At 38.8% G+C, this 24781-nt stretch overlaps 1 protein-coding gene across 4 annotated transcripts in view; it reads left to right on the top strand.

Annotated features, from left to right (window-relative positions):
- The window catches only part of sdk2b (sidekick cell adhesion molecule 2b), a 234317-nt gene that overhangs the window by 199285 nt on the left and 10251 nt on the right, over nt 1-24781 (top strand). For 2 of the 4 annotated variants that reach the window (XM_057825359.1, XM_057825356.1), the window contains exons 39-44: nt 1407-1619; nt 1695-1820; nt 4938-5102; nt 7356-7496; nt 14248-14386; nt 18056-18185. In XM_057825359.1, coding sequence (XP_057681342.1) covers nt 1407-1619; nt 1695-1820; nt 4938-5102; nt 7356-7496; nt 14248-14386; nt 18056-18185 — 914 coding nt within the window. Of the gene's footprint in view, nt 1-1406; nt 1620-1694; nt 1821-4937; nt 5103-7355; nt 7497-14226; nt 14387-18055; nt 18186-24781 lie in introns of all 4 variants that reach the window. The other 2 variants (XM_057825360.1, XM_057825357.1) reach the window with 2 other exon arrangements.

Raw genomic sequence — 24781 nt, 5'->3', positions numbered from 1 at the left:
CTCGGACTGGGGCTCGATGTAAAATCTCTTCTCATGGGGCATCACTCATGAGAAAAGTAAGGACTCAGCCTAGTCAATGACCTGAAGAATGCTGAATGCAATATTTTAATGGCCACTGTCAGTAGAACACTATGGTGCAATGGTTTAAAATCATGCATTGCTTAGTAGGTTCTCCTGTTGAAGCCAGTACATGTGAAGGTACGTCTGAAGTTTGCCAGGGACTATCTGAATGATGCAGAGGGGTCATGGGAGAAAGTCATGTGGTCAGATTAGACCAAAATAGAACTTTTTGGTGCTTTACTCGTCGTGTATGGAGGAAAATAAGGATGAGTACAATCTCAAGAACACCATCCCCTCTGTGAAGTATGAAACCTCATGCTTTGTGGCTGCTTTTAGGCAAAGTGGACTATATAAAGCAGAGGATGAATGTTGAAATGTATCGACAGATTTTGAGCCACAACCTCCCTCCCTCAGTCAGAGACTTGAAGATGAGTCGTGGCTGGGTCTTCCAACATGACAATGATCCGAAGCACACAGCCAAGCTGACCAAGGAGTGGCTGCATAAAAAGCATATCAAGATTCTGGAGTTGCCTAGCCAGTCTCCAGACCTCAGTCCAATAGAAAGTCTATGGATGGAGCTGAAACTTTGTGTTTCTCAACGACAGCACCGAAACCTGACGGATCTAGAGAAGACTTGTGTGGAGGAATGGGCCAAAATCCCTGTTTCCATATGTGAAAACCTGGTGAAGAACTACAGAAAGCATCTGACCTCTGTAATTGCAAACAAAAGCTTCTGCAGTAAGTACGTATTATTAGCACTGATTTTCTCAGGGGTACAAATACATATGAACCCCAGTAAATTACCAATAGATTTTTGAAAAATCATACAATCTGAGTTCCGGATTTTTTTTTTAGATTATGTCTCTTTATGTGTAAATGTATATATGATTGAAATTTCATACCTCTACCTATTTTCTAACATATATAATGTATACAAATATATATATATATGAGTATATATATATATATATATATATTGACACATACACACTGTATAGCTCTCGTGGAATCATTTTTTAAAATATGTTAGGTGTGGCTCTCTCGGTCAATAAAGGTTCCCGACACCTGCTTTACATACTACCTATAATGTATATTGTATACTTCACTTTACGGCCTGATGTGATGTCACAAAGACATTATCCAGCAGAAAGTTCCTGTTTAAAATTCATAGTCCATTCAGTGGAATATTGTATTGTGGTTGGTCATCTACTACAAAGCATTCTAAATTGTGTCTTACCAGTTTTTGGCAAAAAAGCAGGACACCTTCTTATGGTCTTTACAAGTACTAATTATCACTCACTAACTTCATTACAGTGTGTAAAATAAGCTTGTAAATGTTTGTGCAGAGTCTTCTGTGGCCTGTGCCGACTGTCTCCACTCCCCCTCCACCTCCCCAGGGGTCAGTCGAACCGTAATGGTGGACGTGAAGGGAGGCGGCCCCCTCTGGTTAAAACTCAAAGACCTGGCCGACGGCGTCACCTACAACTTCCGCATCCGTGCCAGGACATTCGTGTATGGGCCTGAGGTGGAGGCTAACATCACCACTGGCCCTGGGGAAGGTAGCAGACCTTGAGGATTTGCATCTCTTTTAAAGTGACTTAAAATGCTTGAAAAGTTATGTGATTGCTTCCTAGGAGCCCCTGGACCCCCAGGGGACCCTTTTATCACTCGCTATGGCTCAGCTCTGACCATCCACTGGACCAGCGGTGACCCGGGACGTGCTCCCATTACGCGCTATGTCATTGAAGCCAGACCTTCTGGTGAGTGTGCATGGCGGGATTTTCGTGGACTGGTTTGGATGGGGAACTCGGTATTAAGTGTCACCATCTGCCGCCCGCCAGCCATCCAGGGCCTCTTTTAATAGCTTATTGATTAGTGCGGACAATCGGCGTCAGCTCTTGATTGACGGAGCGTGGCAGGGTGACAAATGGTTTGATGCTGTATGCCACCAAGATGAAGGAGTCTTTTCCATACCTCAATTGATTGGGCGATGACTCGTCAATACTTTTGTCTGCAAATGTATTCATCAGAGCCTCCACTGACCTCCCAGCGTTATGACAGCGAAGTTACATTCTTGAGGAAGAAAATGGAGGAATGACATATAGCGGAAAGACAGATGGAATGAAGCAAGCCAAGCAACTGGCACAGATGGCATCTACTCATACAAAACACAAGCTTCCTTGTGATCACAAGCTTAGTTTTTTACCGTTTCAAAGTAACCTTGAGCCCAATGAGTATTGGTGAAATGGTTATTTCTGTGACCTTCCAAGTCATTGTCAACAAACAGATATTTGTTTACTTGTGACAAAAGCTGCCACGCTGGTCTGAAGTCCTAAAATACTGACTTTCTGTTCTATGCAATCACTCCTTTCCTTGCAGGGCAACTTTTGGATGTTTACCAGTGTTTATTGCGTTGTTAAAAATGAGCTATAGTGTGTTTGCTTGTAGTGCGTGTGTGGCCCATTAAGAACAAACGTTGTGTTTACAAGCAGCAGTAGAGGCATGTAATTAATGCTCTTTGGCAGCACTTCCAAAGGTGAAATACGGCCGCGTACCTTTTCTTTTTTTTAAATACCCGCCGGAGCTGTGAAACTGATTGATTGCTCACGGTTGAGCTTAAATAGGACACATTATGGAAAACTGACTTTTTAATGTTTGTATACAAATACAGCAGTTGGATCTTCGGAGTCCCTGCCCACCGATTAAGTGTGAAATTAAACAACCGAGTAAATCTTTAGTGACCTGCCTATTTCCTAAAATGTGTCTGTGAGAGAGTCATTCTACTCCTCTGCCCCATTTTTACCGAGCAGTTGGTCTGATTTACAGTACATAATAAATACCCACTGAGTTGCTCTACAGATGATTTGGAATTATTCCAAGCGACACGCACACAAACATATTTTCAGATAGTGGTGTATAAGAAAACATACATACCATGTTGAATACTTAGTACATGCATACTGTACATACTGTACGTACTTTGTTGTTTAATTTCACATTTGACTCGAGGGCAGTTACTCCAGACTCCCAACTATTTATATATATATAAACATCAGTACACTCAATTGTTTGTAATTTTCCCCTTTGGTTATGAAAAAGATAACATTGCTGTTAATTAAAGGTGGGCCAAAGGTAGGCATGCACTTTTTTAAATCAACAATAAAATCTTGTATGAAAGGAAGTATAAAATTACAGATGGGACAACCAGAACAGTCCAGTTGTGATCGATTCAATGCCCTGCAAATGAAATTAGATGAATTTGAATATTGACAGTCATTAGATGCTGTGATTGGTTGGCAACCTACTTTCTGCTCATTGTGCTCCATCACCCCTGTGACCCTCGTGAGAATAAGCAGTGCAGAAGATAAATGAATTACTAAACAGTCAAAAATGAATGAAAGAGAGAAGCAGGGGTCTCACTAGGTTTTAAGAACAGGGGGGCTTAGCCCCCAGGAGATGGACAGAATGTGAGTGAACGTAGCGTACAAGCACAAAACTTCACAAACAGCTAACCGTGACAGATAATTTATTCATTATTATTATTTTTGTTTTTTGTTTCCGTCATTTTTAATACAGTAGAACAACAGGAAAAAATGGCTACAATTGCAAGTTACTTGGTAGATGGACGCATCAAAGAATGCCGTCTGTTTTTAAGGATGGGAAATCGGTCTATCACTCTGTTGTGACTCAGATGCTGAAGCTCATCTTTTTCAATCGAAATGACTGCAAGAATGCAAAGTCTTTTCTGACCCATTGTTTGACACAGCCAGTGTGTGTGGGTGTGTGTGTGTGAGTATGTAAACTATACTGTGTGTAATCATCTTGGGTTTTTCCACTCCTACCACCTTTATATTAGAGGTCTCTCCACTCTTACCCTCTTTGCTCCTCTGTTCTGACTCCTACAGATCAATAAAAGCAGTGGAGTGATTATTAGTAGCGTATTATTATGAAAACCCACTGATGATAATCATACATGAATGAGCTCAGCGCCTGCATAAAGTGAAAAACTGATGCTCTAGAAGGAAGTCACCCCAACGATAGTGGTAGAAAGACTGTACACTTAACTCTATAAACAACCAGGACATTCACAATGCATTTCAGACTAACTAGCTAGCAGCAGCTAAGTAGCAGCGTTATTTTAGAGCTGGGATGTAACTTTTGACCGCAAAACAACAAAGCTAAGACGTGCGCATAGATTGTCTGCAGTGTGCAGGCTAAGTTTTGATTTGTCAAACACTGAGCATTTGGTTTATTAATTACATGGGACTTTCTGCTGTTAGCTGGGGGCTGGAGCTAAGTAACTCTTACAACCAGCAGTGATAAATACTCACTTTCTTCAAAAACCTTCTTATGTCCATCCTTCATCCATCTATTCACGCTCTGCTCTGTGTGCGCCAGAGGTACACACACACACACACTGCCGGTGTTGTGCCGAAAAATGCACCCTTGCGTGAACTGCATTTGGCACAACACCTGTACCAACTGTGAGCAAGGTCACAGGGAAAACGCGGACTGGATTTTTAGTGATATATGAACAAGTGGAATGGATTCGATAACAAAGCACAGCCGGCGCTTTCTACCTACTCTATGAAGAGAGGGGAAACTGACAGATTTATGATTATATTTAAGTTAAAAACGACAGGTTATATGATTAATGATTTAAACTAATATTCTGGCAACTTTATAATGAATATGTCAGCATTGTTTGTCATGTTTCGTTTTTTCTAAAAATTCCAAATTATTTAAGGGGGTTTAAAAATATTTTAGGGGGACTTGCCTCCCCCTAAAATATGCCTAACAACGCCAATGGAGAGAAGGATGGAAGATGAAGCGTACTACATATACACACAAGGTCACTATTTGTATTAATTTTTCAGATGAAGGCCTGTGGGACATTCTCATCAAGGACATCCCCAAAGAAGTGACATCACACACGTTTAACATGGACATGCTGAAGCAGGGTGTGAGCTACGACTTCAGGGTCATTGGCGTCAATGACTATGGCTATGGCTCGCCTAGCCTGCCCACTCCCTCCATATCTGGTTGGTGTCTGTTTAGTCCTTTCTTCCATATACTGTATGCATCCATGTCATGATGTGATTTGATGAATGGATGGCGTGTAGTGCGGACACAATAGTAATTTATGTGCAACATTTCTTGTACGTCAAGTCCAATGCATCTAGAAGAAGGCCGCATTCGAATTGCTGACAGGAGTAGTGACTACCGTAATTTTCGGACTATAAGGCGCCCATGACTATAAACCGCCACCCACCAAATTTAACACAAAAACAGCATTTGTTCATGAATTGGCCGCAGCTGTCCTCATTGTATTATGGGATATTTACAGCAAAAAATATATTAACCGATGTTCTGGAATTCCTTCCACACGCATGCGTAAATAGGTTAAAAGCAGCGAGTACTCACTATTTTTGTTTTCATTGAGTTTTTTATCACCTTTTCATTGCCTCAAAAGTACTGTTTGCATGTATTTCACTCTCGTACTTTTACCCATTGTGTTTTCTTGTGGTAGCTTAAAAGCAGCGTTAATCTATTGACCACATTAGTAACGTAGCGTATTTAAACCTTCCTTATTTAATATAACTACATTTAAGTACTTTCTTAAGGCTTTTTTTTTCTGTATGCATCTTAACAAAACAAGTTGAAAACGCATGGTAGTACTTTGGCTGTCAAATTCGCCTCATGTAGCACGTTTCGCCGCTGTAGACATTTTGGCAGAACAACGGTAACAATTTATTTGACAGCAGCATCATAAGGCTGTCATAAGATTTTGACAAGTCATTGTCATGAGCATTAATGAATGCTTATGACAGATGTCATTTATTGTCAAAATAGGCGTTTCATTTTTAAATCGATGCAAAAGATCCGAGCTGGACATAAGTTAATGACAAAATTAGCCGGAAGACACGTAATGACATCCAGAGGTGGGTAGAGTGGGCAAAAATTGTACTCAAGCAACTCAACTCATGCAAGTTACTTCAAAATAAGTGGCCAAAAATTGTACTCAAGCAACTCAAATCAAGCAAGTTACTTCAAAACAATATTACTCAAGGAAAAGTAAAACAGTATTTGGTGAAAGGAATACTCAAGTAATGAGTAACATTATGAGTAACTTCTTACATATTTGCTTGATTTTTTGAAGTTATCTATATGAACTGAAATTAAAAAAAAAAAAAAAAAGTCATTGAATTCTGGCAAGAGAAAAAAATGACAGAAATGAAGCATTATTTGTCCAAAGGGCATGAGTACCCTCTAGAGGAGAAAATAGTTCCTAGTTTGAATAGTGAATAGTTCCTTTCGTAGTCATTGTTATGAAATGAAAAGGATCATATCTCTGGTATTCCGTGGTCATTCGGTTCCAAATAAAGACTGGGAGAGAGGTTAAAATCCGCGCTTTCAAGTCATGTTGACGGCAGTGCTCTATGTCAAATAATTCATTTTTTACGGTACTTTAAAGACGCCACGTAATTGAAAAGGCTGGCGTAATTAGAGAACGGCAAGCTTGCTTCTGATTGGTATATTGGAGTCGTGATTATTGTTGCGACGTCTCATTGGTGAAAATTGTAGCGCTACTCTTGGCATCGCTGTCAAAAATAAATAAATCTAATATAAAAAATAAATAAGAAAAATGTATAGACTCTTGTGCAGCCCAAAGTAGTGGAGTAAGGGTAGTGTTTTTTTCTTCACAAATCTACTCAAGTAAAAGTAAAAAGGATGGCTTCGAAAAAAATACTCTTAGAAGTACATTTTTCACAAAACGTTACTCAAGTAAATGTAACAGAGTAGTAATGCGGGCTTCCCACCTCTGATGACATCTGTCATAAGCATTCATTATTGCCCATGACAACATCATGTCATAATTATGACGGTCTTATCACAGTCCTATGACGCCGGTGACAAATAAAGTGTTACCTATCAACCCAAATAAATCAACAATTAAACTGCACTGGACTATAAGCCGCAGGATTCAAAATAAGTGAAAAAAGTAGCGGCTTATAGTCCGAAAATTACGGTACTTTAACATCAGGGCTCAACCAGACTCCTGTTTCTGATGCACAACTGGCATGATCCCTTGAATAAAAAAACAAATATTTTCAACAGATGTCTTTTGTATTGACTGATACGTTGACATCAAAACAATTGCTAGAATGTGTACTTATTGCCTACTGTGGCAATAAGGATTACCCTAACCCTGACCCCCTAACCCTTGCCTTTTAAAATGCTGATAGATTGACAGATGCACAGCTTTGAAATAAGGGCTTTTTTTACACACCCAGCCCAAAAAGTTGCCCCATTCTACGAGGAGTGGTGGTTCCTGGTGGTTGTGGCCCTCGTGGGACTCATTTTCATCCTTCTGCTCGTCTTCATCCTCATCATCCGAGGACAAAGCAAGAAGTATGCAAAGAAGTCCGAATCAGGTGAGAGCGGCCTGCACTGTTTTCATGTTGCTTTATGACTTGTTTTCTTTTTTACTTTCTTAGTCCGCTGGGGGATGGATTCAATATTTTTGTCCTCATAAATCATGTTATTTTGATTTAACGAGCAGTTAACGCCTCAGTAAATGCTTCCCAAAACAGATGTTGGCGAAAAGCGCAAGGTCGGGACTTGCCCATTGACAATCGCGTGTGGTTTGCCTCGCTCAGCACTTTTAGCGATGCTGGGCTTATTGGGGCAGTTGCCAGTGCAGGGTCACTTACTGCCCATCCATTTGACTGACAGTGAAAAAACAAGAGCGCTCATTCTCACTCCTGACAAATGCTTCTGTGTCTGACTTTTTTTTTCCCCCATACTTGCGTTTAACCACCAGTTGACCTTAAGTCACCTCAGGCGGCCATGGCCTTTTGCTCCGCTCACCCAAAATGTTGTTTAAACTCTGAGCAAACTTGGCCTCAAGGGCCACATTTTGGTCTCTAAAATGGGCATTTGTAGATGATATGAAATAGTCTCTCTAAAAACCTTTAGCTATTGTAAAATAGTATAATACAGGTCATTTCTAATAATTGTAATACTTAATTAAAAAAAGACTATTCATTTAAGATTAGAATTAATTGCACCATAATTAATGACGTGAACTAAGAAAATTAATGTTAAAAGTACAGAGGAATTGTTACATTTATAGTCTTTAAAAATATTGAAATAATTAGAAATGTCACTTTGTTAAAAATAAAGATGTAATAAAGAATGGGAAACACGAATAAAAACATTAAAGTTTATGCCTCATTCAAATATACTAGGGGCAGTGCTCACTACCATGGACAGCTTTTCAAAAGTTGACACTGAAGACCTTTAACACTTTATAGGGCAAGTGACTATTTTTGGTCATTAAATAACAAAAAATATATATATATTAGCAATTATTATTATTGTACTTTTTATTTTATTTGTTTTGCTATTATAAATACATTTATGCACGTATACAATGTTTATTCAAATTAAATTAATAAAATTAAAATGACTAAATATAGAAATACGCATTGGTTATGGTCCCAAGTAAGTTATGTTTATTTTTTTTTCATAGTATTTACAGTGATCCCTCGCTACTTTGCGCTTCAAACTTCGCGACCCCAGTCCATCGCATATTTTTTTTCTATAAAAAAACAATTAAATACAGATGAGCTGTCCCCTCTCCCTGCTCTTTGTTCATCAGGCACTGCACTGGGGTTGCTTATTAGCATTATTATTATTATTATTAAAAAAGATGTTAACAGATGTTTGGGTTTGTTCTTGTCACAAATGCTTGTAAGCCAAAGCTTCAAAGTGATGCATGCGTCAATCATCGTTTAACTTGTTAAACAGTTGCTGTGGCAACTCCTTTTGTGTAAGTGAGCAGCTTGAGAGGATTTGAGTGGACTCACTCAATGAAGCATTAAATAAAACCAAGCATTTTTCTACTACTTTATTCTTCTTTAAAAATAATTCGGTAGGACAGTAGCATGTTTAAAACCTATCATAATTATTACATTTGAAGTGCTTAAAAACCATTTATTAAAATATATACATATAAATAGCGGAAAACACTCCAGTGACTTGAAGTTCCGATCTGGGACCCCCAATTTGGCCAAATTTCAAAACTGCCCTATATGCATGTGTGATACATCATTAAAAAAGCTTAAAATCTTTATTTTCTGGGGGAATAAAATTTTTGAACAGGAGGGCATTTAAATTTTTTTTTTTTTTAAACCCCTTAACCCTAACTCGAGGTGAGAGCATGAGAGAGCATAATTAAAGACACCAGGATTTTAACGAGATTGTGTACTTACCTTTTTTCGATCCAATATCTAGCATGTTTCACCGAGTGTCAAGACACAGCTGTGAATGGCCACAGCCGGACTTTTGGGGGATTTTATGGGTGAAACACGGTAATATAACAAGGATCACTGACAGAAATCGCAGACATCAAGGAGTGGCCGAGATTTTCTTTTTCAAATATTTACCCTTTTAAACGTTTTTTTTTTTATTTATTTTTTTTTTTTTTATTATTCTTTGTTTGGTTGATTGATTATTTATCATCTAAAATATCGGGGAAAATGCGACAGTAACAAAAAAATATAGTGAAGCGATAATTATGAGGTCGATATCTGTGACCTATTTACAGACACTATTTTTTTCATTTTGACGTAATTTGTATAAAAGTTTAAAAATATGAGAGTGAATAATTTTATAAAGTCGTTATTTTTTGTTTTGTTTTTTTAACTAAATATTAGACATCAGTTAATGATTCTAAGCTAAAAATGATAGACATTGAAATAATAAATATAATTATTTTTATCGCTGGGTTGAAACAAAAGGGGTTGTGCTGTGTCTGTAAACGGGGGTTGCCATGGTAATGCGACATGAAACTGCTATGCCAGCATATAGACATATTGTTCTATCAAACACAACAATTCTTTTATCTTAAAGTACAGCAGTTTATCTTAAAGAGGGGTGCAAGAGCAGAAACTGTTTTTTCAGCCTTGTCTGTGTTTTCAGCAATATACAGTGCCTTGCAAAAGTATTCGGCCCCCTTGAACCTTGCAACCTTTCGCCACATTTCAGGCTTCAAACATAAAGATATCAAATTTTAATTTTTTGTCAAGAATCAACAACAAGTGGGACACAATCGTGAAGTGGAACAAAATTTATTGGATAATTTGAACTTTTTTAACAAATAAAAAACTGAAAAGTGGGGCTTGCAATATTATTCGGCCCCCTTGCGTTAATACTTTGTAGCGCCACCTTTTGCTCCAATTACAGCTGCAAGTCGCTTGGGGTATGTTTCTATCAGTTTTGCACATCGAGAGACTGACATTCTTGCCCATTCTTCCTTGCAAAACAGCTCGAGCTCAGTGAGGTTGGATGGAGAGTGTTTGTGAACAGCAGTCTTCAGCTCTTTCCACAGATTCTCAATTGGATTCATGTCTGGACTTTGACTTGGCCATTCTAACACCTGGATACGTTTATTTTTGAACCATTCCATTGTAGATTTGGCTTTATGTTTTGGATCATTGTCCTGTTGGAAGATAAATCTCCGTCCCAATCTCAGGTCTTGTGCAGATACCAACAGGTTTTCTTCCAGAATGTTCCTGTATTTGGCTGCATCCATCTTCCCGTCAGTTTTAACCATCTTCCCTGTCCCTGCTGAAGAAAAGCAGGCCCAAACCATGCTGCCACCACCATGTTTGACAGTGGGGATGGTGTGTTCAGGGTGATGAGCTGTGTTGCTTTTACGCCAAACATATCGTTTTGCATTGTGGCCAAAAAGTTCAATTTTGGTTTCATCTGACCAGAGCACCTTCTTCCACATGTTTGGTGTGTCTCCCAGGTGGCTTGTGGCAAACTTTAAACGAGACTTTTTATGGATATCTTTGAGAAATGGCTTTCTTCTTGCCACTCTTCCATAAAGGCCAGATTTGTGCAGTGTACGACTGATTGTTGTCCTATGGACAGACTCTCCCACCTCAGCTGTAGATCTCTGCAGTTCATCCAGAGTGATCATGGGCCTCTTGGCTGCATCTCTGATCAGTTTTCTCCTTGTTTGAGAAGAAAGTTTGGAAGGACGGCCGGGTCTTGGTAGATTTGCAGTGGTCTGATGCTCCTTCCATTTCAATATGATGGCTTGCACAGTGCTCCTTGAGATGTTTAAAGCTTGGGAAATCATTTTGTATCCAAATCCGGCTTTAAACTTCTCCACAACAGTATCTCGGACCTGCCTGGTGTGTTCCTTGGTTTTCATAATGCTCTCTGCACTTTAAACAGAACCCTGAGACTATCACAGAGCAGGTGCATTTATACGGAGACTTGACTACACACAGGTGGATTCTATTTATCATCATCGGTCATTTAGGACAACATTGGATCATTCAGAGAGCCTCACTGAACTTCTGGACTGAGTTTGCTGCACTGAAAGTAAAGGGGCCGAATAATATTGCACGCCCCACTTTTCAGTTTTTTATTTGTTAAAAAAGTTTAAATTATCCAATAAATGTTGTTCCACTTCACGATTGTGTCCCACTTGTTGTTGATTCTTGACAAAAAAATTAAATTTCATATCTTTATGTTTGAAGCCTGAAATGTGGCGAAAGGTTGCAAGATTCAAGGGGGCCGAATACTTTTGCAAGGCACTGTATATACAGGGTGACCCAAAAAAAAGTTTACACTCAGTTGACTGCTTGTTTAAAAGCCATTGAAACATATCTAAATAGATTGTCATGCTTAACTGATTCTTTAAGGTCACTCAATGCAGCTGGTAATCTCTCGTCTCTTCAATTCCTGTGCTTCTGCTGAAAATGAAGAAAACTTTAGCTGTACCTGAATTGCTGCGTGCCGGTCTGACACCTACTGAGATTGCAGCAAATCTGAGAATATCCAGATGTGCAGTCTACAAAGTTAAAAAGAAGCTGAAAGATACTGGACCAGCCTCACGAAAACCTGAGTCTGGAAGTGCCGATCTGTGCGGACCAAAAAGTTGATTGACAAGGTGATATGTGGCCACCTCCCCTGGATTATAGCATATGGGCAACTGTGGAGGACAGTGCCTGTAAGAAGCCACAAACTTCTGTGGCAGCCTTGGAGAGGTCCATTGTTAGATCTTGGGAAAAGATGACAGCATCCTACATAAAGAAGACCTGTCAAGCGTTCCGCAGGCGCCTGGAGGCTGTTGTGACACTTAAGGGAGGACACATTGAAAAATAGAGTGTACTGTACATGTTCTTTACAATAATGTATAATTTGTGATTAAATTCTAATTCTAAGCTCAATAAACATGGCATTTAAAGTGCTTGTGACACGAAAAAGCATGTTTATTTCATAATACACGCGGTATTTTATGCTCCTGAATGATATGGACCGCTTGGATGTGTGTGGAAGCGATCGCTATATTTATTTAGTTTTTTGAATCCCGCGCCAGGAAAATGAGTGACTTCCGGCTTCGGTCTCGCATTGAGGAGGAGGGCGCTGTGACGTGTACGGTAGAAGACGTCCTCTTCACGCTACAGTGTACTGTTGTGTATGAGGACGAAGGATTCAGCTGATTTTGCGGATTAATACTTTTATTTTTTGCATCACGCCAGCCAAACGGCTGCAGAAAAATCATTCTGTATGCGGGAGAGGCGTATGCGCCTTTTTGGAGTTTCAAAAGGTTCCCATTCACCGTGGATATTTACTGTGGGACCATTGGACTTACAAGGAAGTGAGTAAACATCTTGTTTTGTATTATGTCAAATACGAATACAGTGATTACAAAGTAAACACTATAAAATTCATTTAAATAAAGGACTACTTACGTTTGATCATTGATAGGCATGTAAAAAGCTATCCTCACGCTCATTAGCAGTTAGCTGTTAGCACGTTAGCTACACAACAATTCCAGCCACCCTCCTCCAGGGAACAACTGTAAATTGCTCTCCGCCGGGCGGTTTGCCGATCCGCAAAGAAACTCGACAACCGCGTCGTCATGTCAAATAATCCAGGCTAGTTATGTGTGATTTTACACTTCGAAGACTTTGAAACATCCCTCGGTTCGGGTTAGCATGTCGGCTAGCTGTCACTCCTTCTGGTCTGTTTACATTCTCCGAAGCCGGGGAAGGGAAATGACATATGTCCGATTTAGGTGTCATAAAATATCGTTCGGCAGGTGTGACAGTAAAGGTAAAGTCGACTGTTTTGACCATTATGGAGTAATTTTGCCATGTCGTCTTGAATAAATGGATTTTTATTATTTTATATTCCATTTAGCACAAGTTATTTGTCATGACCATGCCATTTATTTAGCAATTGGGGAAAGTACTTGGGTAAAAAGAATATCCTGTAAAAATATTGAAGAGACAGAAACAATGACATTTTGCCGTTCTCTTCGTCGCGTTTTCCTCATTGTGAATAGTTCCCCCTCGACGGGCTGACTGGTCCTTCTCAAGCCATTTATATAGCTATTGGGGAAAAATACTTGGATAAAAAGAATATCCTGTAAAAATATTGGGAGTAGAGAGACTGAAACAATGACATTTTGCGGCTCTCTTCGTCTCGTTTTCCTCGTTCTGAACAATTCCCCCTCAATGGGCTGAATAGTAAAACCGATGAGCCTAGTCTACCGCTGACGTCATCCACCTGTTGGGGACGCTAAAGCCCTATAATTGTAGGCGTGGCTAACCGGCAGATTAAAAGACTAATTTCTCGTCATCTGCGCTTTGCTAAATTGTTGTATATGGTCGAATCGTCTCAAAATATGATTCTAATTCACATAATAATGCCATTTAAGACTTTTTTTCTGGTGTCGTATGCTCTTTAAGTTGTATTATGGCAGTGTAAACTTTTTTTTGGGTCACCCTGTATATTTTTTTATTATACTTTGGGGAGAGAAAAGTGAATAAACATGTCTTATATTCATCTCTTTCCAATGATAAATCTGGATAAATACATTGAACACACAAAAAGATTAAAAAAAAAAAAAAATTCTGGAGAGGAGTGTGGGGGAGTGGGGGGTTTGCACTCATCGCGGCGGGTTCTGGTCGCCATTAACCACAAATAACGAAGGATCACTGTAACTCATTGCCTGCCATTTTGCATGAAATACTGTACCTCATTATTTACTTTTGTTCAATTTCTCCTCTTGCTTTTACCAAAGAAGACAACAACTCTAACGGTCTTGTCCCACCTGGGCCTGTGGTCACACAGTGTCTCTGTACGTGTGCGCAGGTAACAACGCCAACTGCAACGCGCTGACACACGGCGACATGGTGAGCCTGGACGAGGGCCGCTTCCCAGCCTTGGAGCTCAACAACCGCCGGCTGTCCGTTAAAAACTCCTTCTGCCGGAAGAACGGCGTCTACACCAGGTCAGCGTAGGCGACGACACTCTCAAATCCCCAGCGATTATAGATTAATGCTTCATCTCTACTCGGAATACCAAAGACCTTTGCGCCCACCCTGCCGCCTTATCCGCCAGATCGCAATTCAAACAAGCCTCCTAATCCCAGCGTAGTCCGGCTAATTCCGAGACGTGTCGGACAGGCAGTGGTGTTTACGACTGATTTTCTTCCAATTAGCGCAGGGTTCAAACCCTGAGTTAAATTCACTTTTATTTGAACTTGGCTGCTAACTGGCTTTGTCAATGTTTGCTTATACAGTAGTTTAGCTTAATGCTTAGCTTTTGCAAAGGGATGGATGGATGGATGGATGGATGGATGGATGGATGGATGGATGGATGGATGGATGGATGGATGGATGGATGGATGGATGGATGGATGGATGGATGGATGGATGGATGGATGGATGGATGGATGGATGGATGGATGGATGGATGGATGGATGGATGGATGGATGGATGGATGGATGGATGGATGGAATCATGAAAAGGCTTAGTGATAAGTGCACATTTGATGGGTGGATTGATGTTTGGATGAGTGAGTGCTTAGACAGATGGATAAGCAAACAGATGGTGGCGTCGTTGACTACATGGTTGGGTGGATCAGTGATTGGAGGGATGAAACCATGAACAGAAGAACGGATGTGTGTCTCAATCGAACAATGGCAGTATGGCTCGATCTGTGAATGAGCAGGATGGATGGGTAAGTAGTTTGGGTTGTGTAGGTGGTGGAAAAAATATTGTGTAAAAATACTACTCGTAAACCTAGTGAGTGTGTTAATAAGGCCTGTGCGGAAAATTATGGTAAATATGAACTTGTTTGCAATAGGGCTACAACTAACGATTATTATTAGTTTTTTATCATCGATTAATTAGACATCAGGCATTAAACGGTTAATCGAATTGATGTCTTTTTTCAATTACCTTCACAATTTAACTTGAGTTGTTTTTAGGCATGTTGTAAGTAACAATAAAGACAAAATGGATGACTATTTTCTTCAAAAATGTTTTATTATGGCTTCCTGACTTTACTGTAGTCTACAACTGTATTGTTTTAAATACATAAAACTTGTTAAGTTTTTAATGAAGGTTGTGAGTATAAAACATAAAAATAATTTCTCAGTACACAAATCAGACAAAAGTCCTGTTCATTCAAATTGTAATAAAAAGTGCCGCTGATTGAATTTTTTTCTCGTGGGAAAAGCGCTAATATAAATTGTGTCAATGACTCATTTATTTTTTTTACGGAGGAGGCACACTGTAATGAATCAGTTTTCTTAATCAAACAGTTGGTCTTAAATACAATAATAAAATCCAATTTCAAAGCACACTCTCTTGTATGACAATTTACAGTTTGAGTTTGTGTTGATAGGAGACTCTATGCTGTCATATGAATGGGTTTTTCTTAGTTTTCACTATCAGTTGACAGGAAACGGGGCGCGGGACCGCTCCGCAGGGGGCCTATTTTCATAAACTTAATTCAAATATTTTCAAAACCAAAGCCGCTAGCGACCTAAAACCAAAACAGGCACCACCTCCCTTAGGCATATATGAGTCTCCATGAGCAGCGACATCAAAAGATTCAAAGTCGTTACCTCATAGAATCCCGATTTATTATTTTTTCATATAGTAAGTATAACAAAACTTAAAGTGGATATAAAATTCTTAAATTTTACGCTAGATGCACAAAAATCACCAAATGAAACAATAGCAATAGCTGGATCAAGAGCAATATTTAACATATCAGTTTTTGCCCTAAATAGCGATTTAAATTTTCTTTATTTAGTGCAATTTTGACGTATGTTTTCAACAGCTCTCAAAACATGCAGAATCATCTTAATTTTACCCAACAAAAGCAAATTTAGCATTATTCTATATACAGTCACAACTTATTTAGGTTGAATTCCGATGTCACCATAGCCTCAGCACGTCTTGCCGGCTATCTGGCCCTTGTCGTTTTTAGACTGAAATGTTACATAAAATAAAATACTTGAATGTAAAGTTGCGCTATCGTGTATGGATACAAAATCCAACATGGCGGCCATCACAAAACAGCTTTTTATGTTGAAAATTTCTGCAAATAAATGCAAAAATCCCGGAATTTCTATAGATATGAACGTAAAACAGTCTAGATTTTTGGTTAAAAGCCATAATTACCTTGAATCCTTGACTAAATAACTCTTGAGCTACCTGCTTGTATGCACTAAAACTTTTGTCCTGTTTCCACCAAAGTCCGGCGTAAGAATGCAGCGCGCGTTTGAGTTTATCCCAGTGAAAGCTGCCACGACGCTCTGCCTGGCTTGGCACCCTACGGGAAGCCATGGCGCAATGTCTGTAAGAGCTGTCTCGTCAACTGATAGTGAAGTCTATGGGGGACAACTTTAGTATCTAATAATAACCCAAGTACTAATATGCTTCTCCAAAAAACAATACAGACAAACACGTATGACACATTAATTAGCATATTCGTAACTAGCTTAGCACTTCATGCAAAGTAGTAACGTCTCATCAACAAAGAATACAAACTATACAATTGGCGTCATTTACTCACGTCTGACAGAGGCACACTGGATCTAACAACACAAAAGACAATGTAACTCTCGACACTTTGTAATATTATTGATTCAGCAACCCAACAGCAGCAGCAGCAGCAGTGATCTCTCTCTCTCTCTCTTGCTTTAATCACTGGGGGGCACGCAGCCTCATGTTACACTCAAACAAGGACCCATACAGGACTGCTCATAGCTGCCGGGAAAAATCGATTATCAAATAAGTTGGCTACTAATTTACTAAACGATTTTAATCAATTTAATCAATTGGTTGTTGCAACCTTAATTTGCAATATTAATTATGAAATGGATCATGGATACCATCCACTCATTTCACTACTTTACAAAATGACATCCTTGCACTTTTCCATTTTCGCCAACATGGAATTGACAGTGTTTTGTAAAAACATTTGAATATTTGGAAAGTTGATTTTCTGTTTAAAAGCACAGCAGCTCTACATGCAGCCGGGAAAAGTCAACACGTGTCAAAGAGGGCGAAGAAGGTGGGGGGTTATATTTGTTTAGCAGGACCACCGGAGGGTATGAAGGAGGCTTTTCTTAAAACTGGCATTTGCTACACTGCGTTTTTAAAAACAAAATCAAATGTGATGGTGACAGCAGTGTGTGCCAAATAAATGAATGAAATACCAATTTAAATGTAGTTCAACATATGAATGAATTCATGAAAGTGTCACTACTGAATATATTTTGTGATAAAAATCATTAATGTCGATTCATATGTAGTTCAACACCTTTTTTGAGTATTTTTATTATTGCTACTTAATTTTATTTGAACCACATTTTATTGAAATGTATCTCTGTACTTTTTATGTTTTAATCATTTTTGTGTTGAAAATTAAATGTTATGTTTAATTTTTAATTTTTGAATGGCATTTGTGATTGATTATAATATTTCTTACATCTTATTAGTTTGTATTTATCTAATGTATATATTTTTCCCAATAATTTAATTAATTTATAATTACTTGATCTATTTGTAATTGAATGTCTTGGCATTTTTGTTGATTAAAAAAAAAAAAAAATCAATCTTTTAATTTTTCAATGGATTTGTTCTTATTATTTTAATGCAGGTCCCCGCCAAGGCCAAGTCCAGGTAGTCTCAACTACTCGGATGAGGACGTGAGCACAAAGTACAATGATTTGATCCCCGTGGAGAGCAGCAGTTTGACCGAGAAACCCTCCGAAATCTCTGACTCGCAGGTACGCTAGCAATGATCAAACTTGTTAAAATATTTTAATTGGGGCGAAGGGGAGTGGAACGCCTTTCATCATGTCCGTGTTCGCGCACTCCTCTCTGCACTGCTCAGCTCTGCAGTACTTTGTGGCATTTTTTCCACTGTCATTCAACACAAGTTCATACATTTGGCCAACAGTGATCACAGACGCTGTTGGAAAACCATGGAACTGGCCAACAGATCCACTTAATTTGCTACTTCGTGATTTTTTTTTTAATGAAGAAGCACAAATGAAAGTCCACAGGAGCACGGGTTGTTACCTATTAAAAAAAAAAAAAAAAAAAAAAAAAACACATTTTCTCCCTGTGCTTTTGGGATCCTATGAAACTTTTTCAGAACTTTCCAAAAGTCTAATCTGATATGATGCACTTGGATTTTTTTTTTTTTTTGTTTTTTTTTTTTGAAAAGTCACTATTGTTTTGAGATATTATGCTATAATTTTGTGGGATACTGCAAGGTTTGGTATGTATTTGATGCCAAGAAAATAAAGAGCAGATATGTCCAATAGAAGTTTGAAAATGTATGCGGTTGCATCATATCATTGCCAGAGGTGTGTCATAATGCGTTACATTTACTCCGTTACACTTACTTGAGTAACTTTTTTGAGAAAAATGTACTTCTAAGAGTAGTTTTACCATGCCATACTTTTTATTTTTACTTGAGTAGATTTGTGAAGAAGAAAAAAATACTCCGCTACTTTGGGTTAAACTAGTTGTGACATATTTCCTCTTTATTCTAAAATTAGTGTTTACTTTTTTCTGATTTTGTTTGCCAGTGAGGCTAACAGTAACTCTACCAGTTTCACCAATGACACGTAGCAACAATAATTAAATGACTCCATTATACCAATCAGACTCAAGCTTCCTGTTCTGTGATCATGCCGGCCTGTTCAATCACGTGGTGTCTTTAAAGCACTGTAAAATTCTGAGTATTTGACGTAGAGCGCTGCCCTCAACATGACTGAAATGCACAGATTTTAACCTCTTTCCCAGTATTTATTTGCCACCGATTGACCACAGTAAACCGGAGATATGATCCTTTTAATTTCATAATAGGAACTGTGATGGAACTATTCACTATTCAATAATTCAAAATAGGACATATTTTCTCCACTAGAGGGAACTCATGCTCTTCGGACGAATGATGTTTCCTTTCTGTAGATCTTTTTTTTCTCCTCCCGGAATTCAATTATTATTATTGTTTTTGTTTTTTTGTTTTTTTTTATTTCTTTGGCTTAAAATTGTTTATGTAATAGGTTATAGTAGAGTATGATGATAGCATTTCATATAGATAACTGAGAGAAAAATACACCGTTGTTTAAAAAAAGAATCAAACATCGTATGCAGTTACTAACAAAGTTACTCGTTACTTGAGTATTCTTTATTCTTATTTCGAAAACTTTTTTACATGTACTTGAGGAAAAATTTTTGGCATGACTACTTTTAATTAACTAGAGTAATATTATTTTGAAGTAACGCTACACTTACTTGAGTAAAGGTTTTGGCTACTTTACCCACCTTTGACCACTGCTGAATCTTACGCTTGTTAGTTTTTTTATTTTAGCTTGTGTCTTGTTTAATTTTGAATTATGGTAGTTAAAAGTAACACAATATTACAGTTGATAATGACATGGTACAAAACACATTTTTTTTTTTTTTTAAAGATCAGATTCTAGAAATTCAAATATTGCTTGAGCATTCATGACAAAAACCAGAGGTGGTTAGAGTAGCAAAACACTGAAGTATGTGTAGCGTTACACCAAAATAGAATTACTCAAGTAAAAGTAAAAGTAGTCATCCCCCCAAAAAATTCCTCAAGTACGTGTCAAAAAGTATTTGATGAAAAGAGTAAATGCTTACAATGCCTGACTGTACTTTTTTTAAACAATGGTTTATTTTAATTCTCAGCACCTCAATTATATAAACCTTTCATTATCCACTATTATAACGTATTACATGACCATATGAGGCCAGTAAAATACACAAAATCCTGGAATTCCGACTAGAAAAATCTACAGAAATGAAACATCTCCCATCCAAAGAGCATGAGTACCTTCTAGTGGGGAAAAAAATCCTTCCATGAAATTAAAAGGATTATGTGTCCGGTTTTCCGTGGTGTATCAGTGCCAAATAAAAACTGGGTGTGAGGTTAAAATCTGCGATTTCGAGTCATATTGAAGGCAGCCCTCTATGTCAAATACTTAATTTTCTATGGCGCTTTAAAGAGGCCATGTGATTGAAAGAGCTGGCGTAATCATAGGACTTCTGACTGCAAGCTTGTGTCTGTCATGTAACTGTATTGTGAAGTCTGATTGGCACATTGGAGTCATGTGATTATTGTTGCGACGGCTCATTGGTGAAACTCGTAGAGGCACTGTGGGCTACTCTGGCAAAAATGAATTAAAATCTAACGACTATCATTATTATACTATGCTACTATACTATACTGTGCTATACTATACTACGACTATTATTCTAGCCCAAATTAGCGAAGTAAAGCCTGAGTTATACTTCCGCGTCAGACCTACGCCGTCAAGGAAGAATCGAGTTACGACCCTACGCCGTAGCCTGACGCGCACCTCTCGATTTTTGTAACCTTCGCGTCGCGTAGACGCGTATGACGTAGCGAAAACGGACTGTGATTGGTCCGCTCAGACTGTTGTTTCCGGTTTACCGCGAAAACACCGCCATTGTACAATAGAATCAAACATTGTTTTCTACACACAAAAATGGACCAAGCTGACGGGAGTATCATCGAAGAGCAAGTCTCGTCAAGAAATTATTATTGTGATTGCCAAATGGCAAGGTCGGCGATCGAAAAAATAAATAAATGGAAGAACCACCGAGACGTGGGTGGTCGGAATCGAGTGGCCACACGAAGCGGTGACCCAGTCGGCCAAAAACTGCCAACTTTTTATCACTTTATGTCGTATTTTTGGTTGGTGCACTTCATCATTTACTGTGTACATATGTTTCAAGTATATGAAGAATAAAGCACAGATTTGGTGTCAAAAGAGTTGTTTTGATCTTTAATTTTCAATAACAGACAGTTCACACACACAATACATCATCACTGATTGAGAGTGCCTCGGTGCTTTTTATGATAACCTTAAAATCAAGCCTCCCAACGCAGTTTGGGAAGTTCCCTAGACGCCAGAAATCTGCTATGGATTCCCACTGGCTGGTTGTAGGACACGGCAAACAAATCAGGCTGGAGGGCTTTGCAGACCTTGAACGCAGTGCTCGACGCCAGTTTGAAGCTAGCCGCCACAGCTAGCTCTCTCCACCCGAGTCTAAAACTCTCTGTGCGGCATCAAAAGTCGGCCAGACCGCCTCGAAACCGTCTTCTGCGTCGCCTGCCCGTCAACATTTGTATGTTCCATATTTATTCAGTGTTGATGAGCAGAATATTTACTTTCAAGAGTTCCATCTTGCATTGTTTATTTTTCTCCGACTAGCGGAAGTAAACAAGCATGCCCCAAAACCGTACAAACATAACGCCACGTCCCTCTAGTGGCTTGGCGGTGAATTACAGAGCAACGCGTTCCCTCACCGCAGAACTATCGAATGTCGAATGATGCCGTAGTCGCTACGCCGTCACCGCAACGCGGGAGTATAACTCAGGCTTAAGAGTAGTGTTTCTTCTTCACAAATTTAGTCAAGTAAAAGTAAAAAGTATGGCTATATAAGTATAACACCATTTACCATTACCATGGTAAAATTACTCTAGAAGTACATTTTTCTCCAAAGGTTAGTCAGGTCAAGTAAATGTAACGCGTTATTATTAACCTCTGACGAAAACCATTAAAAAATCTCAGTGAGGAAACTAGGAGCTTTTCATGCTGTGTGTTAAAATTTAGGGCATTTAAAAGGAGATTTGTAACCAAATACATCAGGTTTCATTAGAACATGATTTGCTACACGATTTTCAGCCGTTGTTTTTTATTTTTTTAGCATTTATTGAAAACTTTCCGGCCATTGTGGATATTTTCTTGGCGTTTTGGCTTTCTTCCTCAACCATGGTTGGAATTTTCGGCCTTTTCCATCTGTCACGCCAAAGAGGAGGCCGTCAACTCCAGCTTGGACCTCTCTCGCTTCATTCCCATTTCTCACTGCCTTGTGTTTCTCGTGTTTTTGGGAACATTTTATTCCCAGATGTCTTCCATGCTTATGTGTTATTGTTAATGTTAGCCTCTGTCTTTCTTTATCTGTGTGGTGAAACGACTTGTGGTCTGGTTTTCATACCAGCTGGGTGAAAAGGGTCAAAGTAGAAGTCTTTCTATTGTTTTGACCAACCTTGAACACTGCCTTTCATTTATTCGAGGACATTCACAGATGATCTTTTAAGCGTCTGTCTACTAAGCATTCCTTTTATGAACTCCACAGTCCCTCAAAATATTCTCTCATCTCCTCTAACCACTCCCCACCCCCTCTATGCACTTCTCACTTTTCACCGCAATGAATCAAGGCAGAAATAACCTTTTGCTGCTCGATTTGACTGCCTTAACAATTCACCACCTGGCCACCATTTCTATATTTTGGACTTTCTCTTTTTTAAAATCCCTCATACGGTTTTTGACAGTTTCTCCAGCTGCGTTATTGGGGGAAGGTGGGTCATTTCAATCTTTGTTCGACGCTGTTTTTTGCCTTTTTTTAGTCATGAGCTTTCCCCTTTGCCGCGGCACTAATAGAAATGATCTCACTTCTGAGTCACGCACAGTAGATCACCCAGAGATTGACTTTAATGGGAATTATGTCATGTTTATGCCATGATCAAGTAAATGGTTCCACCCCCCTTGAAATAGTATGTCGCTATAATCCATCCCAGGGTGAAGTGTTATTACTGAAATACCCAAATGTTGTGGCTTCCGGTGCACCCCTGCTGTTGTCCCTTAGCAAGTATAAGTACAACCCCCCACTTGACCCTCTATAATCCATAACTTGGCAAGACAAAGGACTGGCCCACTCTGGTGATTTTGGGATGACATGAGATGGGGGGAGGTGCTAGTTGCCACATCAAGCTGTCGCATAACTGGGGATGTCAAAGTTGGGAGTCCAAATTTGCCAGAATTCCTTGGTCGCCCAAATTACCCTTAAAATGGCTGCTTTAAAACAAAATGGAACATTTCCTGTATGTTTTCAGGCAAGCCTGTTAAAGGGTTATTTGTGCATTTGTGCATGTCGCGATATGTAATAAGGCAATTTATCACACGGTAAATAAAAATGAGGTCGGTAATTTTCCCGGCTGCAATTTATTACCGCGTTTGTGTTCCCGTGTGCTGCGTGCACTCGTCATACATGCGTGCTGATTGCATATGAGACGCCAGTTCCTTTCGCAGATGTTTATTGGTCATCAACAGACTGTAGAATTACAGTTTAGACATTAAAGATATGGAAACACATCTGTATTAAACATTGTGAAATGTTATCACTGCTACATTGAGGCTCATGGAAAAAGACAATGTACTAACCACTTTAACGTGCTCTAAAACATTGGTAGTCTTCTCCAAAACGCAAACTTGCGGTTAAAAAGTGACATTTCAAACATGAAAAGTCATTGGTTTACAGCATTTACAAACGATGTCGGAAAAAAAAAAAATCTATTACTGACACCACATGCATGACAAAAATACAAGACTAGTCCACTTTTTTTGTTTGTTTTAACTGTGTATAAAGCTTACGGTTAGCAGCTTAGGGAACGTACTTCCGATGAACATTTAAAAATAATAGCACTTCATGTTCAACATGTAAAAAAAAAAAAAAAAAAAAAAAAAGAGATTACTTGAGTTAATCTCACATACTTCCGATTCTACACTAAGAAAAACTTTAAAATGACACCCATTGTGAAAAATCTTATTGGTAATGAGTAATTTGGCTTCAATTTTACTAACACGCGTACTTTTCAGGACAAGATGACAGTCATTTTGGATCAAATAAACAAACTTTTGATGGGCTCTAACTGGCAGAAAAAAAAAATGGCGTTGGGTTTCTCACCTATTTCATATTCTGCACTCAGCTAGCTTTCAAATGACACATTATGCATTGTGTGTGTGTGTTTTTTTTTCCAGTATTTATTATAATACAGTTTGTGTTTTATTCAAGAATAACAATTCAATGCATTTGAATAGGGGAATTATTAAGAGGTATTGCCACTGCATTAGTGGCTGAATTGGTTAAAAAAAATGACAATATCACATATCGGCAATAATTCATGAGAAAATATATCGCCTACTAAAATTTGTTATCACAACAGGCCTACATGTACACATGGTAGACCCCGCCAACTGAAACTTGCTTCACGGGCTCAGTTACTACTTTTATGCCTATTACATTGTTGTCTTGTAATGACAAGTTAGCAAAAATCACTACCATGCTCTGCCTACCTGAAAGGGCCAAAAGGTAAAATAGTTCGCAATTTGACTTGACCCATCAATAGAATAGAATAGAATAGAATATGGGTTCCCAAGTCTGGTCCTCGAGAGCGCCTATCCAGCTTGTTTTCCATGTCTCCCTCCTTTAACACACCTGAATCAAATGATCAGCTCATCAGCAAGCTCTGCGG

This window comes from Corythoichthys intestinalis, chromosome 21, assembly GCF_030265065.1.
Source record: "Corythoichthys intestinalis isolate RoL2023-P3 chromosome 21, ASM3026506v1, whole genome shotgun sequence".
Lineage (NCBI taxonomy): Eukaryota > Metazoa > Chordata > Actinopteri > Syngnathiformes > Syngnathidae > Corythoichthys > Corythoichthys intestinalis.
The sequence above is the reverse complement of the archived record's forward strand: the minus strand, read 5'-3'. Positions and strand labels throughout refer to the sequence as shown.